General features: G+C 47.3%; 1 protein-coding gene across 1 annotated transcript in view; it reads right to left on the bottom strand.

Moving 5' to 3' along the window:
- Positions 1-6338: 6338 nt before the first annotated feature.
- LSS (lanosterol synthase) overlaps positions 6339-20201 on the bottom strand; it is a 66600-nt gene continuing 52737 nt past the window's right edge. The window contains exons 20-22 of the mRNA XM_044432028.1: positions 10198-10368; positions 9047-9125; positions 6339-6964 (exon numbers count right to left, since the gene is read on the bottom strand). Coding sequence (XP_044287963.1) covers positions 6752-6964; positions 9047-9125; positions 10198-10368 — 463 coding nt within the window. The 3' untranslated portion in view covers positions 6339-6751. The remainder of the gene's footprint in view (positions 6965-9046; positions 9126-10197; positions 10369-20201) is intronic.

Here is a 20201-nt window from a genome sequence, read left to right on the forward strand (position 1 = left end):
TTTCTTCTTCCTCATTGATAAGGAAGGAATAATTTGTATGAGACAGCCTTAGCTGGACAGGCTACTGGTCTCAGTGCTCTGAAAGTTCATGGGAAACTCAACAAGTTTAGAATATTTCTATACCATTATGATGTCAGTAGTTCTTAACAGAACATTCCACTGAAATCACTTATTGGGGCTGACTCTGGCCTTTCTGTGTGGAATCCATGGTGCTACTTGTATAGTAAATTAAACTCTCAGTAAGTGTCCACATACACTTAGATCTTTGCTGATGAGCATCAGGTTACTTGTTCAAATTGCATTGCTTGAGAACAGTGTCTCAGCTTAGTACAGAAGAAATATGAAATATATGAAGATAGTGAAATCTTCACTATGCAGAAATACCCAGCACATTTTCTCCAAGTCTTTATTCAGGGCCACTGAAGGAACCAATCAAACAAGCCCAAGTACAGAGCATTCATTTATTTATTTAAAACTTTTATACCACTTTGAAGTCTTGGGACAGCTTACAATAAACAATAAAATAGCAAAACAACACAGCATCTAGCAATCAAGACAAAAGTCCCAGGTAAAACAAGCTAAAAATTTAAAAAATGGGAAAATAAAAAGGTTTTCGTCTGTTGCCAAAAAGAAAAAAGCATTGGTGTCAGGTGAACCTTTCTGGGGAGCATATTCCATAGAAGTGGCGCCAACGCAGAGAAGGTCCTTCTCCAGGTACCCACCCCCCTAATCTCCTTCAAGAAGGGCTCCCAGAGCAGGGCCTCCGCCTCAGATCTCAAGGGGTCAGAGGGCACATAGGGAAGAGAGTGCTCCTTCAGGTACCCATGAACCAAGCTGTTTAGGGCTTTGCACCAGCACCTTAAATTGGGCCCCAACTTCAACTGGTAGCCAGTGTAAGCGATAGAGGATTTGTGTTCTATGTGAATTCCTGCTGGTCCCCCTTAATAACCTGGCCACTCTATTCTGTACCAACTGAAGTATCTGGACCATCTTCAAGGGCAGCCCCACATAGAGTGCATTACAGTAATCCAGCTGGGAAGTTACCAGATCATGTGTCACTGTTACAAGGCAATGCTCATCCAGGCAAGGGCGCAGTTGCTAAATCAGCCGAAACTGCAAAAAAGCTCTCCTCACCACCACTGCCACCTGGGACTCCAGGGCCAGCTCTGGGTTGAGGAACACTCCCACACAGTGCACCCTGTCCTTTAGGGGGAGTGCAACCTTGTCCAGAACAGGGCAGATGTTACTCACCTGTAGGGCTGAACCCCCCACCAACAGGACCTCCGTCTTATCTGGATTAAGCCTCAATTTATTGGCCATCATCCAGCCCATTGCCTCAGCCAGGCACTGGTTAAGGACAGCCACTGCCTCACCTGGACTAGATGAAAAAGAGAGGGGGAGCTGGGTGTCATCAGCGTACTGATGACTCCGCAGCCCAGACCTCCAGATGACCTCTCCCAGAAGTTTCATGTAGATGTTAAAGGGCATGGGGGATAAAATGGAACGCAGTGGAACTCCATGGCAAAGTTGCCATGGTGCAGAGTCATAATCCTGCAACACCACCTTCTGGAAACGACCAGACAGGTAGGAGTGGAACCACCACAAAGCAGTGCCTCCAATTCGCAACCAGGCCAGCCTATCCAGAAGGATAACATGGTCGATGGTATCGAAAGCCGCTGAGAGGTCCAGGAGAACCAACAGAGATGAACTCCCCTGTCCCTCTCCCTGCACAGGTCATCATACAGAGCGACCAAGGCAGTTTGTTTCAGTCAAGAGATACCTTCTTCAGGACAGGCCTTATCACCGCTTCCTTTAAAGGGGCAGGAACCTGGCTTTCCCTCAGAGAGGTGTTGATGACCTCCTGGACCCAGGTACATAGCCCATTTTTGGTGTTAGTGCGCAGCCATGAGGGACAAGGGTCAAGCAGCAAGGTGGTGGGTCAGACCAATCCAAGCACCTTGTCCACATCCTCAGGCCACCACAATTGAAACCCATCCAATACAGATGGACCAGAGGGCATTCTGGACACTTCATATTCTCTTACCATATCAGCTGTGGAGTCCAGCTTGTGGCAAATCTGAGCAATTTTATCCATGAAGTGTTGGGCAAAGTTGTCACAGTGAGCTACGGATGGAGTAATAGGATCCTTTTTAGGGCCAGAATGTAGTAAGACCATGCACCCCACAAAAAAGCTCAGCTGGATGGCACTATGATGATGCAATGGTAGCGGAGCAGAATTCCTTCTTTGCCATCCTCACCACCACAGGATAGATTCAATAGCTTGCTCTAAGATGTGCTTAGTAAGATTTGTCACAGGGTTTCTCCACCTACGCTCTAGTCATCTCCCAGCCTGCTTCACTGCCTGCAACTCAGGCATATACCAAGGTACCATGTAGGCTGTGCATGATGGGAGAGGACACTTAGGTGTGATCATGTCAATCGCTGTTTCACAAATCAACCAGGGCATCAACACGAGCGCCAGCTCTATCAACCAGAAAATCTCCCAGAGCCCGCAGGAATCCATCTGGACCCATAAGACTCCAGGAGCAGACCATTTCAATAGGCTCTGCCCCCTTACAGAGGGAGAAACTACCCCTGAGTTCAAACTTCACAAGGAAGTGATCTGACCATGACAAAGGAGTTAGAGTCATGTCTTTCACTTCCAGATCACCATATTCCTGCCCCGTCAAGAAAATCAGGTCTAGAGTGTGACCTCTTTTATGTGTTGGGCCAGTGACATGTTGAAACAGCTCCATAGCTGCCATGGCCACCATGAAGCCCTGAGCTGCCCTGGTCAGAACACCCTTGGCATGGAAATTGTAGTCCCCCAGGACCAACATCCTTCTGGCTCTCAACACCAGGTCCAAGACAATCTCCATCAGTTCAGGCAGGGAGTCTGTTGGGCAGAAGGGTGCACGGTACACCAACAGAATCCCTAATCTGTCTCGATCACCGAGCACCAGGTGCAAACACTCCAGGCCTGGTCTCGAAGGGACAGGAAGCTCTGTGAGGGGGATTGAATCTCAGTAAATTAGGGCCAACCCCCCTCCACTTCCATCAAGGTGAGGCTGGTGCCAAACCAAATACCCAGGCGGGCTCAGCTGGGTGAGTGGGACACCCCCCACCCCACTTCTCCCGCCCAGGTCTCAGTAATACATGCCAAGTCAGCCCTCTCATCCACAATTAAGTCACGGATGTTTTGTTTTGGACTGACCTGGCATTCAAAAGCAGCATCACCGTCCCACGTCGTCCCGAGGCTATACAGCAAGGGGATGGCATGCAAAAACAAACAAACAAACAATCAGCAAGCCTGAGTGCTGGATGATACCTGGGACATTCTGGATTGTGGAGAAATCAGAAGAGGGAACAGGTACTAACCATCTGTCTCTCCTTCTTCCATAATGACGTGTTAAAGCCCCAGCACCATATCTTCCCAATGGGGATGTCCACCCGCTCCCCAGCAACTCCCATAACAGCAAATAAAACAACAATAAAGCTAGGATGCTGTGTGATTAAAATGGGGCCTAATTACACATGTCTCTGACTCCATGCAACATGAAAAGTAGAAAAGTAGAAGTAAAAAAGAAGAAAAGAAGTAGAAAAACATTGACCCAGTCTCCCTCTTTTAAATAAAACCAGCAGAACTCCCCCACCCCACCCCACCCCTGTGAGTACCACCCCCTCCCCCCCGTGCCAGCATCCTTACAGATGTCTGGCGGTGGCGGGGGGGGGGGGCAGGGTGAGCATGCAGATGGTCCCAGGAGGTGGAAATAGCGAGGGGAGCAGCCAGAGTGGATCCATCTTGGTGGCGGCAGTAGCATGCCTGGCAAGCAGCGATGTCCATGTGTACAGCCATCTGATAGATTGCTTGAAATATGGTTTTACAATAAACAGTTAGTTGGCTTCACAAAAATTTATTGATTGCTCTCCTGCTTCATCTCTTAGTCCTAGATCAAATTTTCATATGTCATTTGATTCTGCTTTGCTTCCTAGTTTTGCATTCCAGTCACCTATTATTAGCACCCTGTCTTGCTTTGGTTTATCAATTTCCTCTTGCGCTCTAGCCCGTTTTCTCATTATCTTCTTCTTCACCATCTGTTGTTGGAGCATAGACTTGAATTATGGTTGTGTTGATACGCTTTCTACAAATGCTGACCGATACTGTTTGGTTGGATTTTGCATTATAGGTTCTTACTGCCAATGCTACATCTTACCAGAGCCATTTCATTTCTTTGAGTTTGTCATTTCCAGAGTAAACTTTTTGTGTTTGTCTGACTGAAAATATCCCATTTCAGGACATTTCAGTTTGTTCACACCAAGCACTGCAATGTTTAGCCATTCCATGTCATGCTTTATTGTTTCCAGTTTGCTTTGATTCACACTTCCCACATTCTGATTTTCAGCTCTGTGCATGCCAGCCAGTAGACTTCCTTAGGTGTCTTTGTTGAAGTATATGCATAACCATTTTTATAACAACATTATGTTCTGTTGTATACTAATACGTACGTGGGGCTATATAATAGTTATGTAGCCCAGCCATGCACACTTGTCATCACGTGTGTGTGTGCTGGTCCCAAGCCCAGAGATATGGGGAGGGTTGAGGAAAGGCCTGGTGACCCACCTCGGAAAAACTAGCCAAGAAAATCCTATGGAGCAGTTCTCAAATGATTTTGATATGGTGCTCAATGGTGAGACCCCCAGACCAGGAGGCACTCAACATGCAACTGGGGAACAGCAAAGATCCTCTGCAAGTACCCCTGGTTTTCATGACACACCTGGGACAAACTCATCAGGGACCTCAGATGTTGATGCTGCCCATGGCAAAAGAAAGGGTCAGAGCTGCACAAGGTACTTCGGATGGCAACTTGGAATATCAGAAGAATGAGCCAAGGAATGAGGGCTCAGTTCTGGGACTAATTCTGTTCAACCTTTTCATCAGTGACATGGAGGAGGGGATAACCAGTCTGCTGACTAAATTTGTGGATGACACCAAAGTGAGAATGGAGGCCACAACCGAGGACCAGGTGATCCAGATCTAGGATCTGGACAGGCTGTGGAAGTGGGTGGGGTACAAGATGGCACCCAATGTGGATAAGTTCAAGGTCTTGCACTGGGGACACAGGAATAGGTGTCACAGGTACAGGATGGCTGGAGAGCAGCACTTGTGAAAAGGATCTTGGGGTACTTGTCGAATGCAGACTGAACATGAACCAGTAGTGTGTCATGGCAGTTAAGAAGGTAAATGCCACCCTTGGATATATAGCCAGAAGCATGGTTTCCAGATCTAGGGAGGTGTTGATGCTGCTCTACACAACTCTGGTGTGCCCACAACTGAAGTACTGCATCCAGTTATGGACTCCACATTATAGGAGAGTCATAGCTAGATAAGAATCAGGTGGGTGCAGCTTCACATGAATGGTAGCCAGGTTGCGGGGGATGACATATGAGGAGAGATTAATGGAACTCCATCAGAATCTTTTAGAGGCTTATAGGTATGTGAGGGGATGTCATGTGGAGGATGGTTGTGACCTGTTCTTCCCTGCAGAAGAGGGCAGGAAACAGTCCAATAGGGCAAAGCTTGAGGAATCAGGCTTCAGGTTGGATGTCATGGGCTTCCAAGGGAGGCGGTGGAGGCCCCATCAGTGAGAGAGTTAAGGAAAGATCAGACGACATGTTGGGAATTACTTGAGCGGCACCTGGGGTTGAACTAGATGACCTTGGGGATCCTTCTGACTCACTTTTTTCTATGTTTTTCCAGGATGATGGGTCATCCTCCTTGCAGGGTTGTTTTGGCTGATCTCTTTAAGGGCTGGGGGGAGGGGAGATGTCGGACCTTTTTCTTCAAGAATTCCAGCATTCATTCTTATCTCACATCAGCTGGCCCAGAATACTAGATCATGGGTCTTCAAACTGCGGCCCACGGGCCGCATGCGGCCCGCCATGCCCATTTATCCTGCCCACCTTCGAGGTTTTGGACTTGCCAGGCCCGTGTGTGCATGTGCACGCAGCGAGGCGCCGGCTTGCTTGCTCGGAGATCGTTCTGGACCCCCTCGCTGCGCGCGTGCCCCCTGCCCTCTCACTGGCCTGTGCCCCCCCCCCCCCCAGCCAGCACTGCCTTGCCAGCCTGCACTCACCGCTGCCACCTTTCAACGGGTCCCCGGTTGAAAAAGTTTGATGACCCCTGTGCTAGATCCTTCTTCCAGAATTCTAGCCTGCCCCATAGCCCATGCCCTCAAAGCCCATTGTGGCCTGGGAGTTTATGGTTATGACACTAACACTGATATATACATACATTACAGTCCTTACTCTTCAGAAGTACAGGGGAAAAAATCACATAATTCATGATAATGGTCTTTGTTTATTCACATCAATTATTCTAAAAGTTGTCCTTCTTCGCTGACACCTCATGTAGAACCAACCTAAGCGAAGCAGCAGGATTACACTTGCCCGAAGCATGCTGTAACTCTAGCAAACAAGCATCAGTGACGTGTGCACACAGGAATGGAAGTTAGCTAGCTCACGGTCTGTATGTCTGCAAGCCAACACTATGCCTTGGTTAAGCTTTTATGAATAAAGCAAGAACTAAGAGGATGACAATCTGGAGGAGCTTTCCATCTATTTGCTCTCCTTACTGGTTCCTTGAGACTTAGTCTTCCAGTCTTTCCTAAATAGCTCAGCAGTTTAGAAAGGTATAAAACAGCTCAGAGAGACTGGCAGTTCATGTCTGTCATGTTGGTTACAAGCTCCAAATTTAGAAAGAGGCGAGTGGCAATCTCAGTCCATTTGACATGTCCCCAGGCAGTCCCTTCTCTCCATTTCTTAATGCCTCGGTTGAGAGCTTGCTAGCCACAGGACTGCCAGGATAAAGATGAGAAAAGCGTCCCAGGGCCCAGATAGGGAAGACATTTCGGTAGGAGGTGTAGCTGATGGCACAGGTCTTGTTGAATACTCCAGCAGTGTTCCCCTGCAGGGCAAGAGAACAGGCACAATCCAAAATTGCTCAGTCATCTTTTCTGTGCAATTCGCTATGCTGTCCTATGACGTCGGCTTTCCTACTACTGCTGCTCTGTAGCAGGCCTGAACCCTAAAAGGCCGGGCCTGGGTCTCTAGCTCTTTAAAATGCTTGCTTTGCTTGGCATAAAAGTCTACTTGCTTACAATAGTACAAGTAGAGCTTTAGTCAGAGTTCGTCTGACCCTGCTCTCATGAAACCAAGGAAGTTTCCTGCACACTGCAGCCTTGGATGTTCCTTATCAGTCATCACTTCTGCAAGCAAGAGGCAGTCCTGAGCCCTTGCTTTGATGTTCAGAAAGAGCTGCCACCTTGGCCATCCAGACAGGAATACCCCTCACTGTACTTCATCGTTTCTTAGCTAGTGTGTAAATAGTAGCATCAAAACTATTCCAGTAATCTTGTCTTTTAATTGTGTAGAATGCCGTATACTTGCACTACAATACCCTAAGTCTGTCATCTACAAAGCAAGCCACTTCCTTTGAGCTCTGGTTCAAACTGTTTTCAAGTGGGATTCTGCTGTTTCTATCTGAATCCAGCTGACTGGAGTCCTACCTTGCGGGGTCCCCACTGTGTAAGAGGCTTACTGCTAAATGTAATGGAAGCCTAGCTAGCATTTGGACATTATTGCAATAGTAAATAATCTCCTTAGTAAACCTGGAGTTAGTATACCACTTTCTGGGAATCCCAAAAATACTTACTGCCCATGGCAGGGCAACACATGTTCATGATCCATGTTGAAGCATTATTCTCAGTCCCTTGGAGGAAATGGATTATCTTGATCCATTTCAATTGGGTTTCAGGTCTGGCTTTGGGACTGAGACTGTGGGACCACCTTTGCCAGGAGAGAGCAAGAGTGAGTGTGACGCTGTTGATTTTCCTGCACTTCTCAACGGCTTTTGATACCATTGACCATGGCATCCTTCTGGAATGGCTAGTTGGGCTGAGAGGTGGAGGCACCACATTGCACTGGCTCCACTCCTACCTGGAGGACTATCTCCAGATGGTCATACTGGGGGATTATTGATCTGCACCATGGCAAATTATGTCATGGAATGCCAGAGGGTCTGATTTTATCCCCCATGCTCTATAACATCTACATGAAACCACTGGGAGAAGTCATCAGGAGGTTGAGCTGAAGTGTTATCAATATGCAGCTCTATGCAGATGTTGCAGTCTCTACCCTTAACCAGCGTCTGGACTTAGTAATGCATTGGATGAAGGCCAATAAGCTCAAGCTCCATCCTAATAACCTCCATTTCAACTGTGAGATTGTAAACCTGTCCTGGATGGGGTTGCACTCCCCTAAAGGACAAGGTTCATAGTCTGGGAGTGCTCCAGGACCATGAGCTCTCCTTGGTTAGCCAGGTGGACTCAAGGATTCAATTGCCAGGAGCGCCTTTTATCAACTTCAGCTGCTTTGCCGACTATGCTCCTACTTGGACACACTGGTAACCTCCAGATTGGACTACTGCAATGCACTATACATGGGCCTTCCCTTGAAAACAGTCCGGACTCTTAAAATGATCCAGAACAGGGCAGTAGGGTTGCTAATCAGGACCAGTTCTTAAGAACATGTTCCATCTCTCCTTCATCTGCTGCACTGGGTGCCTGTGCCAGTCCAGGCTGAATTCAAGGTCTTGACTATGACATATAAATCCCTAAAGAGCTTGGGACCATCTTAGGAAGTGCCTTACTCCATAGATTCCTGCCTGTCATTTAAGGCCATCAATGCAGGCCCTCCTACAAGTACCTCTCCCTAGGGAGGTTAAGGGGAAGGTTGCCAGGAGGGGGGCTTTTACTGTGGTGGTACCCCAAGTATGGAATGCATTACCATCAAAGATTCATCAGGCACCTGCTCGGTTGAGTTTTAGGCACCTGAAAAAACTTGCCTTTTCTGCCACACTTGCACGGAGGGTGGGAGAAGGATTCTAAAATAAATGCATGTGAATGGAGTGGATTGGCAATGTTGCAATTTGTAAGGACATGCAAGCTGCTCATGGAACATGCAATTTGCTAAAGAATATTTTGCTTACCTGAGGCCAGTCCCCATTAGGTAGTTGTTTGTCAATCAAAACACTGATCCCTCTCTCCAAGACTCTCACATCTGGATATCTGCATGACAAAAGGAATTGTTCTGACATGTATGCATTGCTAAGGTAGGTTCAGGGAGGGGATAAAGAGGGAAGCAGAGAAGCGATGGAGGTAATTTCCAAACTCAGAAAGTTTTTTCTGACTGCTGCACTATTTCATGATGGGAGATAAAATTGTATAAGCTAATATCTCAGTCAGAGGCTTGTCAACGAGTCCCAGAACAAACAAGCAAGCAAAAGAAGAGGCTAAGGGCATTCTTAGAGGGCTCGGCTTACTGGATGCAGTGATGCATCTTTGGTAGATCTCATCTACCAGAGATGGCTAACAAAGAGCTATATGGGATTAGTGAAAATTGGGCAACCTAGAGAACAACAGATTTAATTGTGGTTGGTGATGGTCAACTTTTCCTGGGCCAGGCTGCTCAAGTGTGACCGTTTACTTTAGAAGTGAGCAACACAAGGGACATGGACCACATGCAGCCCCCACTCCTCCATCAAAAAGCTTTAAAGGTGAAAAATGGCATCCATAGCACTATGGAGTGCCAGAAGGTCAAAATCAGCTTGTTTGCAAACTAAATTTGACTCTTTTAAGCTCTGTACCTTGCAACTAAACTAAATTTAACCTTTCAGCACTCCATTAAAACACTTCCCCCCCATAAAAACACTAAAAATGATATTTTGGATCAACTAGGTCCAGTGGGCAGGGGTGGGGGAGACTCAAGGATCAATATAACTCCAGAACTCAAATTTGCCCAGCCCTACTTTAGCCTGGAGTTGCTAAAGGCTGCCTATGCATCTGAGTACAAATGAGTTCTAGGAGAAAAGGCTGACCTGCCTTTTCCTGAGAGGCCCCATGTTACCGGCTACAGCACCTATCTAGGAAGTTGCTATGTAGGTACGCTTGCTGCTGGCCTCTACCAGACCACAGCTTGCAAGATTATCTTGCAATTGCTAGATAATCAACACATTCATGAAAGGCCACCAGCAAAAAGAGTGGCAGCTGCAGTTAACCTCCTACACCATGCAGGGACCAGGGGCCATCAACACAGGGTGGTAATAAAAAGTGAGTGCCACTTCCTGCCAGAAGTTCTTACCTAACAGCCATGAGGCCCAGAAGGACCCAGCAGGTGTTGTGGATCTGTGATGTGGTACTCTGAATGTATCTACGCTGTATACAAGATGTGAAGTCCTCTCCCCAACCACCATCCTCCATCTGTTTGGAGACCAAAAACTCACAAGCACGAGATACCTCCTGGCAGGCTATTCTGGAAGAGAAAAAGCAGAAGAATGGGAATTCAAGGCCCATCCTCATGAACTTATGGGAGGAGCAAATTGTGGAAAGCTGAAGGACCAGCAAGGGACTTGATCTTACTAGGAATTACAGAATGGTGAAATGAGTAACTGAAAGGTGGAAAGAGGACATAGCTGAAACATGCAAAACAATAGTACTTACCTCTATTGTTCTGAGGAAAGATAATTGCATTTGGAAAGAGAGAGACTGTTCATCTTGGAAAAAGCACAGGAGGCTGCTCCTCCATTGCAAAGATCCAAGTCATGTCCTAAAGAGAACTGCTCGTGACCTTTCTGGGAGGCCCATCTCCAGATTTCCTCTACTCCTGGCCTGGTATCTCTTGCATACTGCAGGTCTTGCTTTAGGGCAGGTGTGGGCAACTCATGGCCCTCCAGATGTTCTGGCCTGCATCTCCCATCATTCCATTTTGCTAACAGTCATAAAAGTTCCCAGCAAGTATGTTGGTTTTTAATCTACTTATGTAAGTCAGATGGAAGGAAACACTCCAGTTTATGTCAACTCTTTAACCTTTCCTTCATAAAACACTTTTAAAGCTCTTAACCCCCACTGCTATATCAAGATTTGAATGAGAAGGATAAAATAACCACATTTTCCCCCAGAGAAAGGGACAAATCTACAGTTCCAGGGCAATTTAAGCCTACTTGACTAGCTCTATGACCTCAGTGGGGTCTTTTGTTAAAGACAATCACCAACAATCCTGTCTTCCTCTCATATAGACCAGTGAAAAATTGAAAATCTGTCCCCGAGATGTGGACAGAGATGATAATGCAAGGCCCACTTCCTTTCCTTTACACCATTCCCTTAGACCTTAGACCTGGAAACAGAAAGAAGATGTTGGTTCCTTCTATCTTCTCTGGCAACTTAAACCTGCTTTCTACAATTTTGATTGGCCAGTATGAAATCACTGAATCACAGAATAGTAGAGTTGGAAGGGGTCAGAGGGTGATCAAGTCCAACCCCTGCTCAGTGCAGGACTCCGAGTTAAACCATCCCTCTCACATGGCTCTCCAGCTGCATCCTGAATGTCCCTAGTGTGGGAGACTCCACACCCTTCCAAGGTGATTGGTTCCATTGCTGCACTGCAGGAAAAATCAGGAAAACAGTCAGGAAAATTTTCCTGATGTTTGGCCAGAACCTGGCTTCCTGTAACTTTAGCATGTTATGCCATGCCCTGCACTCTGAAATGATTGAGAGGACATCCTGGCCTTTCTCTTTGTGGCAACCTTCTAAGCACTTGTAGAGTGCTATCATATCTCCCCTCAGTCTTCTCTTCTCAAGGCAAAATGCTTTCAGAACCACCTCGGGAATTTTGGCTGTCTGGGCATTATAAACAAAAAAACAAAGCAAAGCAAAGCAAAGATGCTCAAATCTTTCAATCTCTCCTCATAGGGCTTTGCTTCCAGTTTCCAGATCATGGGTCCTCAAACTACAGCCTGTAGGCCAGATCCGGCCCACCATGCCCATTTATCTGGCCTGCCATAGAGGTTTTGGACTTGCCGCGTGTGCGGGCATGCGCATGCACGTGGCGAGGCACCAGCTTGCTCGCAAAAAGATCGTTTTGGACTCGCTTGGAGAAAACGATCACTGTGCACGCACGCCCCTTCCTCACCACACGCTCCCCGCCCCCCCGGCCACACCACCTTGGCAGCCTGCACCCATCACCGGCCCCTTTCATCTGGCCCCCTGCTGAAAAAGTTTGAGGACACCTGCTCCAGATCATCCTTGTCGTCCCCATCTGAACCTTTTTCAGCTCGTCTGCTTCTCCCTTCCATACAACCTGCCTTTAGTCTTCCTTTGTAGCCTGGCATTTCTTCCACTTCCTATAAATTTTCTTTTTTGTTTTCAGTTCATCTCTAAACTTTTTGTGAAACCACTCAAGTTTCTTCTGTCTTCTATCCTTTTCTGGTTGGAATCATTTGTAATTGTCCCTTTAAAGCATCCTTTAAAAAAATGCACTCCCTTTCTCATCAGAGCTGCTTGCCTTGGCACTTGTGACTATTCTGAGTGTAGTAAAATTGGCTTTCCTAAAACCCACGGTACACGTCTGGCGATATTTGGCTTTTGTTTCCTTTTTATGTATGGCAGGGTCACTTTCCCCTGGAGTTTCCATAGGTGCCACTTTGTCCACTAGATCTTCCCTGTTGGTTGGTATCAAGTAAAGAATAAGCATTTTCTGGTCTTTCTTCCACTTTCTATTGGAGGAAGTTGTCAGCAACATATCGGGAATCTCTTGAAGGAGGCATGCTTGATAGAATCACAAAATAGTTGGAAGGGGCCAGAAGTTTTCTGCCATGCTATGCCAAAAATGTCCTTCAGGAGAAGGTAGAGGAAGGAACGAGAAGATCAGCTATCCTCAATTTAGTACTAACAGGAATGGCCTCGTGGGCCAAATATCAGCCATGGGAACTCTGGGGGAAAGTGATCATGCAATACTCGAATTCTCAGTTATGAAGGAGACAAAGGTTAAGTGCAGCCAACCATCTGTTTGTTAAAGTTGTACTTCAAGAAAGTCAACTTTAACAAACTCAGAACAATGATAAGTGAAGTGCCATGGCAACTCACTCTTAAGGGAAAAGGAGTCCAAGAGGGGTGGGAAATCTTGAAAAAGAAGATTAGAAACATAGAAACTGAGCGAGTCAGAAGGTGCCTCCTGGGCCATCTAGTCTGACCCCCTGGCTCCAGCCGGCTCTGCTCATGACATGCCTACCATGTGCATGTCTAGTCTATCCTTGAAAACCCTCACCGATGGGGCCTCAACCACCTCCTATGGAAGATTCTTCAAGCACAACTACAAACAATTCCATCAAGAAAAAAGTGTAGAAGATAACAGAGGAAGCTCACGTGGGTCCAGAAAAAAAGCAGGTTGCTTACCTGTAACTGATGCTCTTCAGGTGGCCATCTGTGCAGTCACACGTATGGGTACTGTGCCTGTGCAGTGCCTTTGGCCGGAAGATTGATAGCTAACGATTTGGCAGGAAACTCCGCTCCCCTCCCCACCTAACAGTATTTATGGAGCGGAGTGTCCGCCATTTTCCAGTCTTTGACAGACCGAACGTTTGCTCTCTAAAGAATAAATTGTAACTAAGGAAAAAAAGGTTTCTTCAATATCAACAGCAAGAAGAAAAAATATTGTGTAGGTACCGAGGACAAGAATAGCACGATACCAAAACAATACCACTCAAGGACACCAAGCGGGGCCGGCGGGTGGGTTGTGTGACTGCACAGATGGCCACTCGAAGAACACCAGTTACAGGTAAGCAACCTGCTTTTCTTCGTTGTGGCCTCTGTGCATCACACATATGGGTAGAGTAGCAAGCTTACCCTGACTGGAAGAGGAAGGTGTCATCAACGAAGAATAGTTGAAAGAACAGCTCTGCCAAAGGAACAGTCCTGTCTAGCATGGACATCCAGTCTATAATGCTTCGCGAATGTACATGGAGTGGCCCAAGTGGCAGCTCTGCAGACATCGTCAATCGGAACTCCTGACACAAAAGCTAAAGAAGCAGCTACAGCTCTAGTCGAATGACCACTTGAAATTGTAGGTAAATCTATCTTGACCAACTGATAGGAGAGAATAATAGTGTGGACTATCCACTTGGAAAGTCTCTGAGGAGTAACTGGAAAACCTTGATTTTGCTCAGAGTACTTAATGAAGAGCTTATTGGAATGTCGAATAGACTCAGTCCTCGATCTATAGAAGGCTAGGCAATGCCGTATGTCGAGAGTGTGTAAGGATCTCTCAATCGGATTCGAAGGACATGGAAAAAAGGCAGGCAAGACAATCTCCTGGCCCATGTGAAAGGAGGTAGCCACTTTTGGAAGAAAAGATAGATCCATCCGTAGAACTACTTTCTCCCTATGGAAGTTCAAATATGGAGGGTCTACCCTGAGGGCACAGAGCTCACTAGCTCTCCGGGCTGATGTAACTGCTACAAGGAATGCAGTTTTCCAAGAAGCGAGGCATAAATTGATTGTTGCCAAGGGTTCAAAAGGAGGTCTTGTTAGCGCTTGTAGTACCTCTGAAAGACTCCAAGTAGGTATAAGCGGTCTGACCATCGGATGGAGGTTATGGAGTCCTTTAAGAAATCTCTATCGGTGGTTAAGAAAAAATGGAGGAAACTTGAACTGTACCACGGTAATAGGAAATTGCTGCCATGTACACTCTTACAGAGGATGGCTTAAGTCCAGAATGGTGGAGTTCTAAAAGGAACTGGAGAATATGATCTATGGATGCAGAGTTTGGCGAAATCGAGCGAGATTCAGTGAAAATAGAGAACTGACGCCACATAGCCACGTATGATTTTCGAGTGGATGGTCTTAGCGCAGACTCGAGAATACGGTGATGTCCAGGTGAAAAACTGGCGAATCCGATAGAACATTCGTCAGATCCAAAGACGTAGGGAAGGTAGGTGGATTCAAAGCATGGAATAGCATGCCGGATCCGGGGACAGGATCCGTAGAAACTGCAGATGACATCGGTACCGAGTTGACGCTGACTGCTATCGAATTCACCAGGCCGTCAATTTCACTGATGCTAGATTTGGGTGGCAAATTGTGCCCTCCCGCTGCTTTATCAGATAATGAATGGGAGGTAGTTGGAGGTATTCCTCTCGAGAAATGTGAAGAAGTGTCAAAAACCATGCTTGGCGAGGCCACCATGGAGTTATCAGCAGTCCTGTGGCCCTGTCATGGATTGTATTTGATATTACTCTCATAATGAGGGGAATCAGAGGGAAAGCGTAAAAGAGCATATCGTTCCAAGGGATCATAAAGGCATCCCCAGATGACCCCTGTCCGATTCCTGCTCTTGAGCAAAAAGTCTCGCATACCCTGTTTTGCTGGGTGGCAAGTAAGTCTATGTCTGGGAGACCCCATTGCTGGAACAGCCGGTCGCATGTCCGATGATCCAGTTCCCATTCGTGAGATGTGGACATGTGTCTGCTTAAGAGATCGGCTTCCACATTGTCCGTACTGGCTAGGTGTACTGCTATCAAGGTAATGTCTCTCGGGATGCACCACTCCCAGATCTGCATTGACAGCCGGGTTAACGTTGGTGACTTTGTTCCTCCTTGTTTGTTCAAGTAAAAGACTGTAGCGAGGTTACCTGAACAACTCGGTGGCGAAGAATGTCCTCGAATGATTGTAGAGCTTTGGATACTGCTAGAAGTTCCAGAAAGTTGATATGATTCCTGGACTCCTGTCGATTCCAAACACCTTGAGTGCATAGGCCAGAGCACAGTGCTCCCCATCCAAGCAGAGATGCATCGGTACCGAGAGTCACTGTAGGGCACCGAGGTTGGAACGGGACTCCAGTGCTATGGTGATACTGTCCACCATAGCAGGGATTGTAGAACAGAGGACGGGAGTTGAATCAACTTCGTTGGCAAATCCATCTGCGGCCGGAACATCCTGTTGACGAACAGCTGAAGGGGCGAAGCCGAAGCTTGGCATATGGAACTACAGCGATGGATGCTGCCATGTGCCCCAAGAGTCTTTGAACAGATCAGGCAGGAACAGTTGCGTCTCATCGAATTGGATGGATGTGTCGAGTAAGAGTGCGTTGTCTGTCTTGAGGAAGAAATGCCTTCACCACTGTTGAATCCAGACGGGCTCCGATGAAGTTGATCATCTGCGTAGGAACAAGAGAGGATTTTTCGCGGTCAATGCAAAGTCCAAGATCCTGCAATAAGGAGCAAGCCATGTTTACAGAGGAACAAAGTCCTTCTCTAGTCTGGGAAACCAACAACCAGTCATCGAGGTAGCGGTATATTTGAACTCCGTGTAGTCGGAGGTATGCGCAGACAGGAGCCATACACTTCGTGAAGGCCCTTGGGGCGGTGGCCAGTCCAAACGGGAGCACCATGAATTTGGAAATTTCAGAAGCAACAGCAAAACGGAGGAAACGCCTATGACACGGATGGATTGAAATACGAAAATAGGCATCCCTCAAGTCCAATAAGGTGAACCAGTCCTCTCTTCTCAGCAACAGCAGGATACTTTGAAGTGTGGTCATCCGAAACTTCTTTGGTGTTATAAATCTATTAAGAGCTCTTAGGTCCAATATTGGCCGAAGACCTCCATCCCGTTTCAGGACCATAAAGTATCTAGAATAGAATCCGTGAAGTCCTTCTGATAGAGATAAGCGACAAATGGCTCCTTTAGAAAGGAGCTGATGAACCTCATCTAACAACACCAGCGAGCATGGAGTAAACCGGATGGGACTCGATGACGGAACGATGTCGAATTCTATTCGATATCCGTGCTGAATGATGGATAACACCCACTGATCAGATGTAATGGACTCCCTTATGGGGAGTTGGCCTTTCAGCCGGTCCCCAAATGAGAGGGGGAAGGGCGGGGTTGGAAGGAGAGGAAAGGTTCGTCCGCCCCATCAGCGCTGGCGTTTGTCCCTGTCAAAGCGGCGGTGGCCTTGCTGGAATCATTGGAGCGGTTGCTGTCTGCAGCGTTGTTGGCGGTGCTGTGGCTGTTGTCGGGGTGGATATTGTTGCCGATATTGTGGACGGGTCCACGACCACTTACGTCGAGGCTGAGGTTGCAACTCCATACGCCGGGCCCTCATCCTCGACTCGTGGATCTTCTTCAACTTGTGGTCAGTCTTTGCATTGAAGAGGCTGGGCCCGTCAAAGGGCATCTCCTCGATCCTCCTCTTCATCTCCTCCAGAAAGTTGCAATTATGCAACCAAGCGTGCCTCCGGAGGGAGATGGCGCTGACGAGAGCCCTCAAGTCTGTGTCCACATGATGACTGGCTGTGGATAGCTGTTGCACCGTGACCTGCGTGGTCTCTTTTACGAACACCCGCGCCAGGTCGCCTTGGTTATCTGGGAGAGCGGCAATGATGTTGTCCAGCTGCTGCATTATAAAATATCGATAGCGCACCAATGTTGCCTCATAGTTGGATATTCGCAAGCCGAGTCCAGAGGCCGCATAGACTCGGCACGCAAGGGAGTCGATCTTCCTCCCCTCGTCACGGCCCTGAGAAGACTCCACCACCAAGTTTGGGTTGGGGTGACGAAGGAGGAACAGAATGTCCCCCTCCCGAACCCGGTACATGGCTTCATATCTTCGTGAAGTCGGTTGGGGGTGAGCCGGGAGGTCCCATGGTTGAGTCATCGCTTGTCGCAGAGTTGTGATGAGCAGCAAAGCGATGGAGGTCGATTGTTCGCCCCGTACCACATCATAGAAGCGATCAGTGCTGGGCCCGGGCTGTTGGTTGGCCTTGATTTCCAGTCTTGGTATTGAGCCGAACAGGAGGCATAGGCGTTGGGGACCGAGCCCTCGACAGAGAATCTTGTATTTTGCCGTTGGAAATTGAGCTGCGAGGTGGATCCTGGTGAAGTTCAGATCCCGTACGGTGCGGAGAGACCAGAGGGGTAACCCTCATCGCTGTCCGAATGGTCGGACCCGAGGGTGTCGGTACCGTGACTGCAGTCGGGACCGAGGAAGCCGCCTAACCCGAGTGTCGATGTTTAGAGTGCTCGGGTTTCTTCAGTTTCTTAACCGGCTTTTCGGCCTTATCTCTTTTGGCCTTCTTATGCACAGACGGCTTTTCGGGGCCGCTGAGTTTCCTCTTTTCCTGCTGTTCCTTTGGCAGGGAAACAGGCTGATCGCCCATGGTGGGAGCACCTTCGTCTGAAGGGCGGAGCAGTAGAGGAAGAGGCTGGACATTGAGGTGGATCGGCTGAAGTCGGGTGACGGTCAGCCGCAGCTGAGGTTGTAGCAGGCTTAGCCACCAGCCACCAGATTGTAGGAGAGCCTGGTCCCACAGGAGTTTACATAGGCGGTTTTCCCTATTCTTCCTCGCCTGCTTAGAGAAGGCCAGGCAATAGCCGTATTTGTCCATCCTGTGGCCTTCCCCTAAACAGAGGAGGCACAGGTCATGTGGGTCCACAGCGGGCATCTTAGAGCCAACAACACCGCTTGTTGCACCTTCGCAGAAATAGGAAAAAAGAAGATAGTATAGAGGGAGCAGATAATATTTTTTGTTTGTTTTTTTATATATAGGAACAAGAAGAAGAGGAAAAAACGAAGAGACTAACTGGAACAGTAAAGAGCAATATGAACGAGGGAATACTAACTTGGAAGAGAGAAAGAGAACTCGTCAAAGCGAAGGGAATACGAGTAACGATCTAAGCGAGAGCAATGCGTCACGAGGCACAACGAATGGCGGTCACAAAGACTGGAAAATGGCGGACACTCCGCTCCATATATACTGTTAGAGGGGGAGGGGAGCAGAGTTTCCCACCAAACCGTTAGCTATCAATCTTCCGGCCAAAGGCACTGTGCAGGTGCAGTACCCATATGTGTGATGCACAGAGGCCACGACGAAGAAGTTAAGTGACAGCCTGAAAGAAAAAAAGGACATACACAGGACGTGGAAGCAGGGCCAGGCCACAAAGGAAGAATAGAAACAAACCGCAAGGAATTGCAGAGGTGGCATCAGGAAGGCTAAAGCAGGAAATAAACTGAGAACAGCAAGGGATGCTAAGCACAACAACAAAGCCTTCTTCAGATACATCCAGAACAAAAGTCATGCAAAAGAGAAGGTTGTCTAACTAGTTAAAGTGGATGGAAGAGTGGTAACAGATGACAAAGAAAAGGCAGAGACACTCAATTCCTACTTCGCCTCAGTCTTCTCCCACAAGGAAATCTGCAATCAAGAGGATGTACAAGCTGAAAGTGAGAGATGGCAGCCCAGGATTGACAGACGAATAATCAAGGAATACCTAAGTGGAATAAACACTTTCATATCTCCAGGCCCTGATGAACTCCATCCCAGAGTCATAAGAGGAACTCTCAAGAGCCACTGGCTATTCCCTTCGATAAATCTTGAAAAACAGGAGAAGTGGCAGATGACTGGAGAAGGGCTAATGTTGTCCCTATCTTCAAAAAGGGGAAAAATGAACCTGGGAACTACAGCCCAGTTAGTCTGACCTCAATGCCTGGAAAAATTCAAATTAATTAAATTTGAATTTAATTCAAATGTTACCCAGCAGATTATTAAAAAATTGGGGGAAACAGCAAACACCCAAGAAGACAGAATGGAGATTCAGGGTGATCTTGATAAACTTGAACACTGGGCTGAAAGCAACAGAATGAGATTCAATAGGAACAAATGTCAAGTCCTCCACCTAGGAAAAAGAAAACAAATGCATGGATACAAGATGGGGAATATGTGGCTCAACAGAACTGAAAAAGATCTTGGAGTAAGTGTGGACAATAGGCTAAACATGAGCCAGCAATGTGATGCAGCTGCCAAAAGGGCAAATGCTATTTTGGGATGTATTAACAGAAGTATTACTTCCAAATCATGAGAAGTAATCATTCTTCTATACTCCTCGTTAGTCAGACCTCATCAGGAATACTGCGTCCATTTCTGGGCACCAAAATTTAAGAAGGATGCAGGTAAATTAGAAAGGGTCCAAGAGGGCAACCAAATGATCCAGGGTTTGGAAACACTGCCCTATGAGGAGAGATTGAGAGAAGTGGCCTTGAGAAGAGAAGATTGAGGCAGGACATGATATCCCTCTATAAGTACCTCAAAGGCTGTCAAAAAGAGGAAGGTCAAGCTCTCTTCTCGCTGATGCTAAAGTGTAGGACACAGAATAATCATTTCAAGTTGCGACAACTCAAATTCGGGCTGGACATCAGGAAAAGCTTCCTCATGGTCAGAGCAATAGCACAGTGGAACCAGCTGCCTAGAGAGGTGGTGGGCTATCCCACTCTAAAGACATTCAAAAAGAAACTGGACAGCCATCTGAATGGGA

Source organism: Varanus komodoensis, unplaced genomic scaffold, assembly GCF_004798865.1.
Source record: "Varanus komodoensis strain SLA01 unplaced genomic scaffold, ASM479886v1 scaffold23, whole genome shotgun sequence".
NCBI lineage: Eukaryota > Metazoa > Chordata > Lepidosauria > Squamata > Varanidae > Varanus > Varanus komodoensis.